The 16,942-nt window shown below is 41.5% G+C and overlaps 1 protein-coding gene across 2 annotated transcripts in view; it reads right to left on the bottom strand.

Moving 5' to 3' along the window:
- Positions 1 to 16,942, bottom strand: part of PLXDC2 (plexin domain containing 2) — a 696,519-nt gene that overhangs the window by 157,150 nt on the left and 522,427 nt on the right. For both annotated transcript variants that reach the window (XM_089693732.1, XM_089693733.1), the window contains 2 exons: positions 11,092 to 11,187; positions 3,785 to 3,866 (listed from right to left, as the gene is read on the bottom strand). In XM_089693732.1, the coding sequence (XP_089549858.1) occupies positions 3,785 to 3,866; positions 11,092 to 11,187 (178 nt within the window). The remainder of the gene's footprint in view (positions 1 to 3,784; positions 3,867 to 11,091; positions 11,188 to 16,942) is intronic.

Raw genomic sequence — 16,942 nt, 5'->3', positions numbered from 1 at the left:
TTATGATACAGGCCCTTTTTTTACCAACATGGAAGACAGTATATTGACACCCGTACCCTTTTTTGGTTCAATGTAACCCCATAGAGCAATTAATTCGCTAGTGTGAGGATCTTTTGGACCCCTCCCTCTGCTGCCAATGTTCTGAAATGTCTATGTGCCCACATGTGTACCCCCAGTCTGCTCCCACCATCGGCTACTGTGGCACAGTATCTTGTTAAGAATGCCATGACCAGGGGACTAAAGATGGCTTGATCCAGTCCCACTAAACCAATACCTACCCCCCATCCTTAACCTAAGTAACCACACTGACAATTAAAATGGAGTTAATAGCCCAAAAACGGCTTTTTATTACAACCATCAATAAATAACATTTTAAATAACAGAAAACACAGTATAAACATACGTTTTTTCAAGGTCCCAATAGGCATCAAGAAAACGAACACCTGCATCCTGCTTAACTAGGCCTCCAGCCACAACATCACCCACTCAGAGACACCACCACAGATACCCCCACCAGAACATCTGGAAGCCATACCTCAGATGGGTTCCTACAAAGTGCCTTTTCTTGTACCCACATTAACCAATGAGGACCTTGCACCCCGCCGGACATCCCCCAGCACCAATATGGCACAACCACCACCAAGACAAACCATAAAACAACGGGCGGGCGGGAGGGAAGTTTGCCTCTCTTCAGACTGAAGACCCCCTGCCACACCCTGTCAGACCACCCTTCGTAGCTTCCCCCACTCCTTCCTTAAACCATTTAGACTTATGCTAATGGGACTCTGCCTCTCCCAACCCCCTTTAACCCCTGTCATGCCGGCCCTTCGTTCAGGTCTTCTATCTTCTTACTCCGGGCCTTCCTTTATTTTCTAAAGCTGCTTTGGTATATGTTGATATTTGAACTGATACATTAGATCCTTTTCTTTCTCATGTTCCCTGAAGAAGAACTTGGATTGGAATGATCGAAACGCACCGGAGCTATCAGAGTTCATTATGTGTATTGATTTATGTTAAGGTTTTTTTTGGTTTGTTTTTTTGACCCCCATATAGGGGTTAATGTTAAAAAAAATTGTCAGAGCCGCAGGAGAGATTTTTTTTTATATATGGGTATATTGTAGGTATTTTTGTAAAACAAAGCATAAAAATCTTTTTATACATCAACGTATATGTGTGGTATTTGATTAAGCTGCACTAAAGTCCTAAGAGGGTATGTCTTCTCTTTGTATTTATGATGTTTTCGGGACAAGCAGCCGATACGTGAACTTTCTTTATTGTGCATATGCTTTGTATACATGTAGGTATGCTGTATATAAATACAGCAGTGCGGGAAATATGGGTAAAGGAATGCAGATTTTATTACACAGCAAATAATTTGACATTTCTTAGCTGTACTGAGGTTCTGCTACATGGTTATTTTAGAAGCAAACTGTATTTGAATCATAGGAACATATTTGTCAGAGTTTGGTTAATAAAAAGAACAGCTGCTAGGCCATCATTTCAGGAGATACAGAGGATGCAATAGTTGGGCCAAGGAGGTCAGGTGTAGCTGTTACTTATCTCTGTTTCGGAGCTGCGTGCTCCTGGTTTGTTCTGAACAAACAGACAAGAAATTGGTGTAAAGCAGGGCCGGATCTAGCCTATCTGATCTGGGGGTGCAATAAAAAAAAGTCAGGGGGCATAATGTCAACACTATGTGTGTGAGTCACGGACAGTCTGTCATGCAGTGTCACGACCTGGAAAACACTAGTATGCCTTAGATTGTCATTAGATTACGGTGATTAACCTCCCTGGCGGTCTAACTAATCGATGTTTTTGAATGTCAAAGCGGTACATTGTTTTGCATGGAAATTTGTTGTTTTATATTGGAGGGCTATAATTCTTAGGAATAACTCACTTAAATCTGTCCAAACAAGAGTCTAGTAAACATCCCGGGTATGATAAAGTTTGAAACACAAAATCATAAATTATAATATAATAAATAATTATAAATAATAATATAATAAATTTAATTCAATAATGTAATCAAACCAAAAACACTAACATTTGAAATATAGCACACATCACTGAGCTCAGTTGCAGAATCGTTTTCAGTGTCTGATGATGAATTTCCCCATGAATCATTATCACTCAATTCTGGAAGTGATTCTAATTTACTATCTCTGTTCTCTAGCTGATCTAAAACCGCTTTTGACCTAAAGGGAAGCTTTTTGGATTCCATGGACGTTCTCAAGTTCGCAAGGCCTAGGAGTGAGTTCTAGGTAAGTATGGTGACTTGGGAAGGGGGGTTGCATCTACTTAGGGAGGTGAGGGCAAAAGGGTAGGAGACTTTTTGGCGGGGGATCTATTGTTGTTCTAGGAGTCTTTTGTTGTTGTGAGGGAACAGTCTATTGTTGTTGGCAGCTGGGGGATCTATTGTTGCAGAGGGAGGTTTGTTCCGGGGGGGGGGGCATATTCTTACTTTGGGAGTCTTATGTTGGTGGAATGGGCTTTACTATTGGGGGGGGGGTCTAATGATGTTGGCAGCTGGCAGATCTTTTTTTTAAGGTGGGTTCTATTGTTGCTGGAGTGAATTTATTGTTGCTGGGAAGCATTTTTCCTGGGGAGTCTATGCTCTGGGAGTCTTATGTTGTTGTAAGAGGATCTACTGTTGAGAGGGTGGTCTATTGATGCTGGCTGCTGGGGGATCTATTGTCACTGCCGGGGCAATTGTTGCTGGGGGGATCTACCATTGTGGAGGGGTCTTTTGATACAGGTGGGGAATCTATTGTTGCTGTGTGAGTCTTATCTTGTTGGGAAGGGATCTACTGTTGAGAGGGAAGGGTCTATTGAGGCTGGCAGCTGGGGGATCTGTTGTTGATTGTTGCTGGGGTGCATTTATTCTTGAAGGTGAGCATTTTTTCTGAGGGGGGTCTATTCTTTCTCTGGGAGTCTTATGTTCTTAGGAGGGGATCTGCTGTTGAGGAAGGGGGTCTATTGATGCTGGCAGATGGCATCTTTTGTTGCTGATGTGGATCTCTTGTTTCTGGTGGGGAATGTATTGTTGCTGGGGGGGGGGTATTTTGTTCCTGGGAGGGTCTGTTGTTGCTGGGAAAGATTGAATATTGCTGGGATGGGGGGGGGGGGGGGTCTAATGTTGGATGGGGGTAGATCTATTTTTTGTGGTTGAAAGGGATCTATTATATTGCCTTTCTTGTTATCATTACCAAATTCCATACAACTTACTTAACACCACAAAATTATATTTGGTAATCTATTCTCTAACAGGGGTGGTACTGGGAGGTGAATAGGGGGTGCAGACAAGGGACAGCGCTTGGAGGTAGGTACAGGTGGAGAAAAGGGGTGACTTGAGGGAGGGGGTGCACCTATTCTCTGAGGAAAAAAGTCCAGTGTCTAAGTAGCCCAGACAATAATATTATATAATGCACTCATGCACACCTACATGCACACATGCACACACTCATGCAAGCACGCCTACATGCACACACGCACGCACTCACGCCTACATTCACGCACACACTCTCTGTCTCTCCTTTCTCCCGCTCTCTCTCTCTCCTTCTCATTTCATTACCTTTCCATTTATCTCATGTAATATATCTTTCTTGCCTGTGCTCTCTCTACGTGTGCAGTATGATAGGATTATATTAGTGTGTGTGTTCCTTATAATGATTCAGAAATGAAGCAGAAAACTCCTGGGTTTAAAAAACCATTTTAGCAGATAGCCAATCATTTCATCAGATAAGTGAAAACATAATTACGCGGAGGAATCCCAATCTCACTCTACCTTTGGAGATTATTGCACCAGCTGCAGTTGAAGCCGATCTGGGATCTGACACAAGTGCCACAGCTGCTGAACTGGAGACAAGCTGGAACAAAAAAAATAAAAAATAAAAATAAGGTTCTGATTCATACATATATATATAAATGTAAGAATATACACATTCCATGCAAAGTGCAATAATCCATAGAAGCCGATCAGAAGACAGACAACAGTGTTCTGATTGATCTAAAGTGAGGGGGACCTCTAAGGGTTGTTAGGGGTTAAGGTACCAATAATTATAATTTGTCATCATTGTTAGTTGCTGAATTTTGCTGAGTAAGCTGATTTATTTGCAGTTAAAGTGGTACAAAACCCCGGACCCTGCATTCACTATATCTGGTCTCTCACAGTACACAGAACATGGAAATGCAATTATTTTAGTAAATATAAACTGCTAAATACCTTTACTTATCAGTAGTTACAGCAGTCTTGTGACTTCTATCAGTGTCCAGCTCAGCACTGGTTAAAACTTATAGGAGAAGTTTTCTTTCTGCTCTAGGAGGATGTAGAACCCCTGACCTCTGTCTGGACAGTGGTGGTTGTCCCTGTGCTGATAACATGCATTCTTCAAAGGAAAAAAAAAAAACCTCTCTCGCAATAAACACCACACTGAGCATGTGCAGAATGACTGTGGTTTAGTCTGTTTTGTCAGGAGATAGGACCTGGACATTTGAATAAGAAGAGGAGCAGAGAAAACAGGATCAAATGACCTTTGTACAATGCAGAGGATTAACCCTTTAGGTTCCACAGTGAGTATAACAAGCATGCTTTACTGCATATACAGACTGATTTTACTGTTGTGGGTTTAGTAACACTAAGTATATTAGCATATTCATTCTAAATAAATGGAAGGTCTATAAAAGGTTTATGGCTAGGCCACACAGGCAGTGGCTTGGATGTACTGCCTGGGCACATGCAAACAAGTGGGAAACATTTTTAATTTAATGTGTTACTAAACCCACAACAGTAGAATCAGTCTGTATATGCAGTAAAGCATGCTGGTTATACTCACTGTGGAACCTAAGGGGTTAATCCTCTGCATTGTGTAAAAAGGCTGTTTGATCCTTTCTTCTCTGCCCTTCCACCCTGATAAGACAGACTGAACCCGTAGCCCTTCTGCACATGCTCAGTTTAGTGTGTATTGCTAGGTAGTTTAGAAGCTTTTTTCTTGGGATACTGCATGGGATCAGCACAGGGCCAATCAGCACTCTCCAGACAGAGGTCAGGGGTTCTGTATCCACCTAGAGCAGAAAGAAAACTCCTCCTACAAGCTTTAACTCAGCTGAAGTCACATGACTCTAACTGCTGATGAGAAAAGGTATTTAGCAGTTTATATTTACTAAAATAATTGCATTTACATGTTGTGTGTACTGTGGAAGACCAGATATAGTGGATGCAGGGTCCTGGGTTTAGTAACACTTTAACATTGGTTACATTACTACTATGGGGGTGATTTAGGCTCCATTCACACTAGGCTTTTTTCAAATTGCAGGCGGAATCACCACGATTCTGCCTGCAATTTGAAATTCTGCTGTAAAATGCGTGATTGCGTTTTCAGGTGCCATTCATTTCAATGGCATCTGAAAACCCAGGGCTTTTTTGCCGCAATGACGGCACGGTTTTCCGTGCAGCAAATGCGCAGCGATCACACAAATAAAATCACAGGACACGCGATGCCCAAAAAAGGTTTCATGTTTTCACACTTTTTGTTCACACTTTTACAAATTGTGGGCAGAATTGCGGCGATTCCATCCACTTGCTCAGCGTGGATCAGCAGACAGAACCCCCGCTGGTAAAGCAGATCCACTGATGCTTCCACCACGTGTAACAGGGGCCTTAGACTTTTTCCCCTCTGTTTTCATCTGGTGATCCGGCCAGTAAGTCATCCCTGTGACCAGGGGCGGACTGACAACTCATGGGCCCCCAGGCAACAGGGGATCATGGGGCCCCTGTGTCCGTGCCAAAACTCAAAAAAGCCTATGAAAAAGGTACCAGGGGCATCTCATGGGGCCCCCTACTGATCCCGGGCCCTCGGGCAGTGCCCGATTTTCCAAATGGTCAGTCCGCCCCTGCCTGTGACTGATATATATCCAGAACAAACTGTCTTGGAAATGTATCAGTCACAGGGACACGAGACAACCCGTTCAACACTGGCAGGGGTGCTTACAATGATCAGTCTTTTTTTATTTATGCAAAACCTCCTGTATTAGAGTGCCTACACTCTGGTTGAAGGAGCACAGGGGGCACCTTCGGACAGCAGCATTGTCAGTTCCGGAGGGAGGGGAGGTTTAGATGTACTAGCAGATTTAGATACATAACAGATTGAAGCACCAGCTCACACTGCAGTTATACAAGTAGTTTCAGCAAAAGGATTTATTTAATTAAATCAAAGCTGATCATTGTAAACACCCCTGTCAGTGGTAAATGATTTGTCTCAACATTCTAACTCCTACGAAGTGATATGAAGGTTTGCCGTGGCGCTCCAAGTCGGGCAATATAAAGTAACCCTGAGCGCTGAGAATAGGAGCAGGCATCCTAACATTATCCAAGGGTGTAGGGTCGCAAAGAGATGTGGATGCCACTCAGACCAGCCCATGTGGACCTAACGGAGAGTGTCTGTGTTGGCCTGAGCCCTTGGTCTGGCCACGCTCACTGACGCATTTCACCCCACCAATCAGGGTCTTGGTCGCAGAGCTCTGTGACCAAGCCCCGATGGGTGGGGTGAAATGCGTCAGAGCTGAGGCCAACATAGACACTCTTACATCCACGTGGGCAGGTCTGAGTGACATCCATATCTATTTGCGACTCTAACTGCTACATTTGCAGGAGAGTTTGTTTTTTGAAAAATAACAGACCTACTATCTGGATGAACAGGTGAAAATTAATGAAAGAGAACCTAAAAAAGAAAACTAATGCAGCCATCACATCTAAGAATTAGCTGCAGTATATTAAATGTTTGCTTGTGGGTTTAATACCACTTTATATTCCAAAAGATGTTCTTTTCTTGGTGGTAAAAGGTGGTAAGAAAGGTAATATCTGTTTTCTTTGAAGGGAACACCTTTTTATTTATTTTTTGTGCAATGTATGATCACTAACAGGCAAGATCTAAGGGATGGCAACTGCATTGTTATAAAATACTGGATATCCATATAGGTTCTTCTATGCAGTAGTACCTTTAATAAAAGTAACCTGTATATTGTTAAAAAAATGATATTACTGTATGTTTTAATTGAATTATCAGTAAGAATGCAATAACGGAGTTCATCTTTAATCTATGATCATTCAACACCATGTGGACTGCTTAGATTGTTTCCTATACTGAATGCTCTACAAAACATTTTTCTACACCAGGACTCTATCCTCAGTGTAACAGCAATAATATGCGTACCTTGACAGCTTTATTACATGATTATTGCAAGATAACCACAGAGGAGTCCCATATTACATTTATCTTTGCAATATATTTTTAAAAGATGTGGAATCATTTATTCCCTTTTTGCCTTCAATCAGATCTATTTACTGCAGGAAAAATATCAAGGAAGGGACTTTTGCAGATAAATCAATGCACATTGTAAAAATATTGTTGTGTCAATCATTGTATATTTAATTTAAAAACAGATCAAGCTAATTAAACAAAGGGGTGACAGAAATGTGGCATTTACAGTTCGAAGCATTATCCGAGTCAGTTTATAATGTATTCCAGTGCATGCCTGATCTATCCCATATTAACCTCCAGCACAAGACGCTCAAACTACAATGTAGGGCATGTTTATTAAAATTTAAAAAAAAGAATAAAATACAGGTTGTTAGTTATGAATTCTCTTGCCTAACATTGTATTTAACATCAGCCATTCTAGTCTAATAGATGGCAAAGGGATCACTAAAGAGGAAACTAGTGATATCATACCAAGGATCATGTACCTATTGATGGTAGAGATCTGCCCCTCTCATTTCAGCTCCTGCTCTATCTCTCCCCCCATGATTTGTAAGGGGCATTTGTGGTTTTCTAAAAAGGCACATTCTCTTTCCCATAATTAAAAGTTAACCATTGCTGAGTGAGAACAATTATTTTTAAAATCTGTATATGTGACAGCAAGGTAATGTTGGCTAAAGACGTTTTCCACTTTCGTTAATGCAGATCTGACCTCAAAGGCCTCATGCACACTGTAAGCTCAAAAACGTTTTTTTCCTCTACAGGAGTTTTCAGCATCACAAAATTGGTAAAATGCAATGTTTTTGCATATGTGTTAACGTGCTTTCCCACACCTGGCATTAATGCATTCAAAATCCTGGCCATTAGAATACATTAACCTGGGAGGGCGCCTAGCATTTTAGCACTTTTGAGCATTTTTTTATGCTGAAAAGCTCCTCTCCTGAATTCATGAAAAATTATGTTTTTTTCTCTACCTGTAAAGTCCCCTGCCACTAAACTTCTGAAAAAGCCTATAGTGTGCATGGACACATAGACTAACATGGAAGGGAGTTTACAGGCAGAGAAAAAAATGCTCAAACGCTCAAAGAGGCAGCTATTTTGAGCTGCAGTGTGCATGAGGACATCTAGAAATGTTAATTGTGTCTAATCAGTCCTCAGAAAAACCTACCTTTTGTCTTAAGTTCCTGATATCAGTGACAGCTAGTCTCACCTGATTTGGAATGAGAGTTGGTGAGGTCACTACTGTGCTGCTTGCTGTTCTCCTTGTTGGAGAAGAAGCTGTACCTGAGGATCTGCACTGCAAATATATCCCTGCTTCTGCTTTATTCATTCTGCGAATCTGTGCTTTCAGAACTTGGACTGCTGCTTCCTCAATGTTACCCCACCAGTCTTCAGATTAGTAGTCTTCATGGGGGAAGCAAATCCCTGCTCCTCAACCTCTCCATGTTTTCTGCTGCTTCTTGAATATTACCCTGCCAGTCTTTAGATCACTAGTCATCATGGCGGCAGTGAAGCCCTGCTGCTCTATGCAAAATTGGTGCCTCCACACTTCTTGAATATTACCTCCGCAGTCTTTAGATCTTTAGTCTTCATGGGGGAAGAGAAGCCCTGCTGCTCTATGCAAAATTGGTGCCTCCACGCGTCTTGAATATTACCCTGACAGTCTACAGATCACTAGTATTCATGGGGGAAGCGATGCACTGCTCCTCAATCTCTTAACCTCTTCTGTTGTTTCTTGAATATTACCCCGCTAGTCTTTAAATCACTGGTCTCATGGGGTCAGCGAATCCCCGTTGATCTACATAAAATTGGTGCCTCCACACTTCTTGAATATTACCCCGCCAGTATTTAGATCACTAGCCTTATGGGGGCAGTGAAGCCCTGCTACTGTATGAAAAACGGTGCCTCCACACAGAGATAAAGAGTAGAACAAGGCATAATAATTCAGTAATGGGGAAAATATCAGCTGCAGGGAGACCACAGGCAATATTGGGGACTTGTCATTTGTCCTTTGCTTGCCTTTTTTTAGTCACAGCTTTTACAGTATATGTCCTCTTTAGGATGGTGGAAAAGCCCTATGCTTTCCTTTACACTAGTGATAGGCAGTGGTTTCTGTTTCAAACCAGCAAACACAAATGCTCCTGCACTTGGGGATGGACTCAATGCAGGCTACAACCACATTAAGAATGTCCTGGAACATGCACACCTTGCTGCCCTCAAATAGACCGGGGAAAAGCCAAATATCATGAATGAGGAAAGAACAAACAGAGGGCGCACAGGCCTAGTGCATTACCATAAAAAATGTTTAATAAAAAATAAAGTAGGTGTTGTACTCACAAACGACAATAAAGTCAAGGCACATCATAAAGAACAGCTGGGTCAACACCGCGCTGAGTAACAGTCCGCAATAGGGAGTGTAGACATCCAATAGGCCAACGCGTTTTGTGGACTTGTCTCTTCCTCAAAGTCACAGCTTTTACAGTATATGTCCTCTTTAGGATGGTGGAAAAGCCCTATGCTTTCCTTTCCACTAGCGATAGGCAGTGGTTTCTGTTTCAAACCCTGGTTAATCAGATGTTTTTTCCAAGTAGCCAAGCTGATTCAAGTGAGTGATGCTACCAACCCATCCACTACCTTTAATTTCCCAGCCTGCTTTCCATTTCTGAAAGCAGAAAACTAGAGTTTGGTCAAACCCTGCATGTACAAATACTTCATCCTATGTCTCTAGATATCTTAAATGCCCTTCAGTGAGATATCTACCCAGCTAAGAACAACCCATCCACTACCTTTAATTTCCCAGCCTGCTTTCCATTTCTGAAAGCAGAAAACTACAGTTTGGTCAAACCCTGCATGTACAGATACTTCATCCTATGTCTCTAGATATCTTAAATGCCCTTCAGTGAGATATCTACCCAGCTAAGAACAACCTTAGTAAGTCAGACTGTCATTTAAAATACCTACGGTCTTACAAAATTCTGAGACTTTTTCTGAAACATCTGTAAGCATTATTCACAGAGAAAGAGGCCATGTAGTAAGTGCACTCTCCAGATGTTCCAGAGTTGGTTCACTCTCTTCCATTTGCCATGGCAGATGTTGCTATTATCGTAAGTCATATTTTTATGACACCGTTGCTTTATGCATTTTTTTACGACATACAGTATATATATCTTTAAATACACAATTGTGCATCTTTGTATCTTTTGTCTACTGCCAGTACTTTAAGCTCCTTTTGCTTCCTAATAGGCTACATCGCTCAGAACTTTTCCATTTATGAAATGGACACTTCATTTGTCATGGTTTGTACTTATTTCCAGATGACTATGTATTTGTTCATTCAATTATTCATATATTTATTTACAGAATTTAAGTTCTGATAAATTTCACATTTGTCAGTATGTTTTTATTAGCGGCACCCATTTAGATGTTACTTTTTTTTTTTAAAGCTTTTTTATATAAACAAAAATTGTAATTAAGCTTTACTGACCCTTTAAATTACCATACAATTAAATATCTGCTAACAATTACATCTTTCTGTCTTGCATTCATAAAACGTCCAAAAAACAGGAGCAAATCATGTCAGTCTATTCATCTAAGTAATGCAGCACTTTTAAAAATGATCTGACATCAAATATATAAAAAGCTCACAGTGCATATGAATTCCGTAATGGATCTTGCTTGCTTAGTCTTAATATGATCTGCACAAACTATATGTTTTCTCTGACGTTTCCTGCATTATGATAATTCCTCATACTCGGAGCCACTTTACAGATCATTAAATCAATAGACTGCATAGTGTCTTTTCTAGAGTGACGTATTATCCAACAACCAGAGCACTCACTTGGAAGAGGTAACATTTCCACCGCTGAGTAGTTAGTAATCCTAGACATTTCCAACTCCACTCTGTGATACTCGAAAATCGTTCTCCTGCGAACATCTAGAAAAACACAGAAGTAAAGTATTAAGGGAATTTATCATAGATATTAAAGAATATGTAAACCCAACATTTCATATTTCTGATATGCGCCTGCTGTACCATATATTTGTATGAAAAAGTCTCCTGTTCTCTTTGTATTGCTTCCTTTGTGTGAAATTCCTGCCAGTCGGCTTTCCCATTAAAACTGACCACAGCAGGCACGAGAGCATAGCTGTGCTGAGAACTCAACCTGCTTTCTTCCAATGATAAGACTTCTCCTGACATGCTCCCCCCCACCGCACATCCATTCACTGGGAAGACCAGTGTAATGCTGTTTCTTCTCCCCCAGCTGAAAAACAAAGGGCATGTGACCACTTTTAAAAAGGGGGAAAAAAGGTATTTTTAATGTTTTTATATGTATACACAAATGTTTTGCCTTTCATTTCTAACTTAAACCAAATGGGTTGTTTTACAAGGTGAGGGTTCACATAGCTAAAACAGCTAAATGCTTAGTTGTATGTAGTAATTGTCAAAGGATTTGTTTTAACTGTATGTCCAGCTATTCCTGTGACCTACACACCTTTGTCAGATAACAGTTAAGCAACACAGCTAAGTCACCAACCTGCCCCCACCCTCTGACTGGTCACAAAAGGAGCAGCAGAAGGCTGACAAGCTCATCTCTCTGCTCTCTATTTCTGTCAGAAAAAAAATATGGAAGGAGCGTTATTTTAGTTTGTGCTACAAAAAGCCTCCACCGCGTTTCTGGGGTCAGAGAAACTCCCCCTTCATCAGAGCTAGCACAAAACACAATATACAGTAAATGTAACTGAATACAATCAAACAAGTCTAATAATCATAGAACATCATGGATAATATACGTATGTGTACATATACCATAGTTGAATACATAAATACACACATCTCTCACACATACATGTACACATGCATAGAAATGAAGATAAAGAAATATCAGATGGTAAGTGATAATGTGTAATAGGTTAATTTTTGCAATGAATATTATTAGATGCTTTATGGTTAGTGCATACCATTGTTTTATGTCCATCTATTCCTGTGATTCATACACCTTTGCCAGATAACAGTTAGGCAACACAGTGCCAGGACCCAGGTCTGAACCTGCAACCTCTGCTGTGTCTGGTGATGTCTCCTCTTGCTGATCCACATGGGATGCTGGACAGCTACCTGGTTAATTCCTTGAATGATCTTGCCTTGAACCTTTATTCTCTTCAAAATTGGACCCTTTGCTTCACCCACGCACTTCCTATTTTAGGCATGCCTTTGCACTTCCTGTTTGCCACATTATTGTTCTCTCTCCAGGCAATATCTCACTCTTGTCACTCCTGCTGCCATCTGTATCTCTGCTACCATTCTTTACTGACCTTTGGCTTCTTCCTCGATTACGCTTGTGCTTGATCCAAGCCTGCCACCACCTGTTACCGACCTTTGACTTCTTTACTGCTTAAGATATTGCTTGATCCCTACCTGATAACTCCTGGTGAGAATATCCTGAGGACTGTGACCTGGTACTAACACGCAGCAAAAACCCATCTCCACCATCAGGAGCTCTGGTGAAGACCGGGTAGCTCTTAGACTCTGCACCTCGGATGGGCCCGTGTCATCCACCAGGGGGGTGACCTGCTGCTGCACTTACTCATCTGGTCAGTGGGAACCTCCTTAATGCTATAGCTACTGGTCTCCAAGCCTGATCTCTAACACACTATAGGTCACCTCCCTGCCAACAGGCCTCTGACTGGTCCATAAAAGAGCAGCAGAAGACTAATGATCTCGTCCCTCTGCTTTCTATTTCTGCCAATATGTTTCTTGTTGGAACAAGTGTCTGCAGAACTTTTGATTCCCATCCCTTTCCTTGTATGATAATAGTAGGGTAGAAGACATTAATTTTGATACAAAGACAAACTAAGGTACTTGTATGCATTCTACTTTGAAAATATGTTATTTTTTCATGAATACATACCTGAACAGAGGTGTGCATTAACATTGTTAATTGAGTTAATTGAGTCACCTATTGTTTGTCTGTTGGCAAGTCCTTCTGGAGGTGCCTACATGATAGGATTAGACGGATGTCAGCTTCTCCTTGTTATCTAATCAGTGTGGGATTTTTATCCTAATATTTGTGTTTATTGTTCCTGTGGGCACTGCCCCTATTTCTGGAGTGTATAAAAAAGGTGTGTTTTCTGTTCAATAAAGTCAGTGTTTATTGTTCCTGTGGGCACTGCCCCTATTTCTGGAGTCTATAAAAAAAAGCTGTGTTTTCTGTTTAATAAAGAGTTCCAGTTTGGCATCTAAGCTAGTCTCATCTAGTCTTGGGTGCAATGCCCGGCTATAATACCTTGGTCCTGTGTCCCAGTGGCAAGGAAGCTGTTCTCTGACAGAATCACCCTATTGGGGTGACAGGCATTCTGTCACAGCTCCTTGCCAGCTCATGTGTACTGATTGGCTCCTAGCACTGCCCATCCCTCTTCAAAGCTGAGTGTTGCTGAAAGAGGCTGATCTCAAGACATATTTAGGTACGTCAACTACTTGCATTTCAAATTATAATAATAAATGTATTGTAATAACTTTTAATTAACTCATAAATTAATTAAAAAAAGTGTTTGCTTATCTGATTAGAGCTGAGATTTAAATTACTGTAGGTTACTTCTCTAAAATGATGTTCTTTACTTGTTTAAAAAAAAAAAATGTTCTATCCTATATGCTAATAGTACACCCAGTAAGTTGTTTGCATATTTTTCTGTTTTTCAGATGACCCTGTACAAGTGGATTTTGAAGTTTATGGCAGTGCTGATGGTCCGGTGGCTCCGGTGCTGCACCTGCATACGCCCAGTGGTGCTGAGAAGTACAGTTTTTTTCACTGAGGCAATGCCCAGAGCTATGATGGAACCAGTCACCCTTCTCTGAAGAAGTTAATGGACTGTTTTATGCATCGTCCCAGAGAAAGGAAAATATAATAATGTTTTCTGTATAATTAGTCCTGCGTACGTGTCCTTGCCAAGTATCTTCGCTAGTCCGTGTTTTCCAAACACCAGCAATGGTGCTATGAGACTTCTGATCACTGTTAGGAGCCTGCTTTAAAAAGTGAATTAGCTGAGGCAGTTAACTCTGCTTTTAATAGTCTAGAATGTTGAAGAAGAAAGTCAATATGCACCCTTGAGCTTACTCAATAAAAGAGAACGAGGAGCAATATGCAAAGTGCAGTATACAAAGCAGACACCTTGTACCAGCCTGGCATCACCAAAGTGAATGCTGATTGGTGTCTATTGATAACAATGCTTTGCTCTTTGCAAAGGTTAATTTAAAAAGCCTAAATATTTGCATATTAATTGATCAGGTAACTTAAAGTGTAAGTTTACCTTTAGGAACATGTTACACCCGATTTTAGGGTGGAACATGTAACAAGTTCCCAATGCTGCAGCTGCAGCCGGCTGGCTCCCCTCCCTTTGACAGAAGTACAGAGAGAAGTTCCCCATACTAGCTGTCAGTATTTAATAACAGCGTAGCTGTGCAGGGCTCTGCCCACACGGCCACATCATTCATTCTTTCACAGTGTTCTGTGAATGAATGAACTACAAGTCCCAACAGCCTTAGCTGCTGTCAGCTTGTAGTTCTCGATGAACTACCACGGTGATCTGGAGCACCATGGTAGTTCATTGAATCTTCCTGTCAGTATATCTGCTTGCCCATACATCCTATACTGACAGTCTGCAGGAGACCTGCATGACTCCAGCGATCTGCTGAATGCTGGTGCAATGCTTTACAGCAGGGGTGGCCAAACTTTCTAAGCAAAGGGCCAGTTTATTGTCCTACAGACTTTAGGGGGCCAGAAAATTACCTGGTATCAGTGGGAGTAAACAATGCCATCTTTGGGGTTAAAGAGAGGACTTGTGCCCCATCGATGGTGTCATTGGGCCCCATTCTTAGTATCATTGGGAAGAACTGCGCCCCATCATTGGTGTCATTGGTGGGAATTGTGCCCCATCATTGGTATCATTGGAAGGAATTTGTTGGTGTCACTGGATTAAATAGTGCCCAAGGGCCAGATAAAAGCAAGCAAAGGGTCGCATCTGGCTCCTGGGTCGCAGTTTGGAGACCACTGCTTTACAGGCTCCTGCAGCCAAAAATATAAAATGCAAATTTCTTTTTACTGGCAAAAAAAGGTGTGCATTTATTATTTTTTTTGCAAAAGGTGAACTTATCCTTTAACTGCTTTTATCATTTAAAGACCAACTGTAGTCTTACATTTTTTATCTCTTTATGGGCCTGTATGCTAACATATGATTTGTAAAGGCTGTATCTTTTGCTGCTTACTGCTCTCCCACTCCTGTGCTCTGTGCAGGGAGAGCTGAGTAACATCCACACCCCTCATTCCATGTCCTCACACAGACTTGCACTGCAGAGGAGAAGAAGGGGTGTTTCAGACCAAGTTTGTAACTGAGTGCTGATTGCTGAGAGCACTGGGCCATTTCTGGTGCCTATTAGACTGAACAAAAATATTCACAAACTGTTATAACAGGAAAAGGGAAGATATACTATAAAATGGAGGTTATTATTAGAGTGTTTATATGACTGCACATCTATTTTTATTACTGCAGTTCGGTTATAGGAAACATCACAATTCTTTCTGTGAAAAAAAAAAGTACATTACCGGTATATTCGTATCTTTAAATGCCAATAAGGCATGTCATGATCTGAATTTTGGCCCTTGGGTGTGGAAAAGGACAATTTTTTTTTTCAGCTGTAAGGCTCCATTCACTCTTGTGCAACTTGTCACTTTGGACATCAAAGTCGCATGACAAGTTGCAATCCATTCTTTTCAATGAGACCCGTTCAAATTGGTGTGACTTAAAGTTGCAGCAACTTTGAAAAGGTGCTTGAACTACTTTGATGTGTAAAGTCATATCAAAGTCATGCTCAAACATTGCAACGGAAATCGTGCAACTTTGAGGTTGTGCAAGTGTGAATGGAGTGTTATAGAAATATCTGGGGACTCTGTTTGGCATAGCAAATCAATAGGTTATAGCTTCCAGTTAAGTGGTGTGATTTGTAAGCTATAAATTGTCTACAGCTGACCTGTTACATAACGTCTAAAGCTGTCCACACACTGTTAGAACTTTAAAGTGGTTGTAAAGCTTAAACATGTTTTACCGTAACCTCCCTGGCGGTATTCCCGAGTGTAGCTCGGGGTAAAGTTTCAGTACCACAAGCGGTAACCCCGAGCTACACTCGGGCTTACCATGCGGCGCTGCTCCGCGATCCCTCGATCACTTACCTTGTCCTGCACTCCCGCGATGTCCCTCCTGCAGTGTCCCCGGCAATGTCCTACGGCAGGTGCCGGCATCTGTCTTCTGGGTTCCGTCCCCTGTGAGCGTCAGGTTTAACCATAAGTGATCATAGGTCCGAAGACGAAACACGCCAAGGGAAGTGACAGTCAGAGATCCTCGGTAATCACTGAGTGTGAGTAATTACCCGCCGGGACCTGGTGAATGACAGCTGCAAATGGCGGCGCAGGTAGGGAGCACGGGTAGCTCTTGCGTGCCCCCTACCCACAAATGCAAAATCACGTATATATACACATGATTTTGTGCACCCGTGCCACCCTGTATCAGTATTTCTGCTATAGGGTGATCGAGAAGTGACTAAGGGAGGATAATGATCAACTTGTATAAATACATCAGTGGTTCATATAGTGAACTCGGTGTAGAGTTATTCACCCTGAGGTCATCACAGAGGACAAGGGGGC

Source organism: Staurois parvus, unplaced genomic scaffold (assembly GCF_062004578.1).
Source record: "Staurois parvus isolate SC_StPar_1 unplaced genomic scaffold, SC_StPar_1.0 ptg000636l, whole genome shotgun sequence".
Lineage (NCBI taxonomy): Eukaryota > Metazoa > Chordata > Amphibia > Anura > Ranidae > Staurois > Staurois parvus.
The sequence above is the reverse complement of the archived record's forward strand: the minus strand, read 5'-3'. Positions and strand labels throughout refer to the sequence as shown.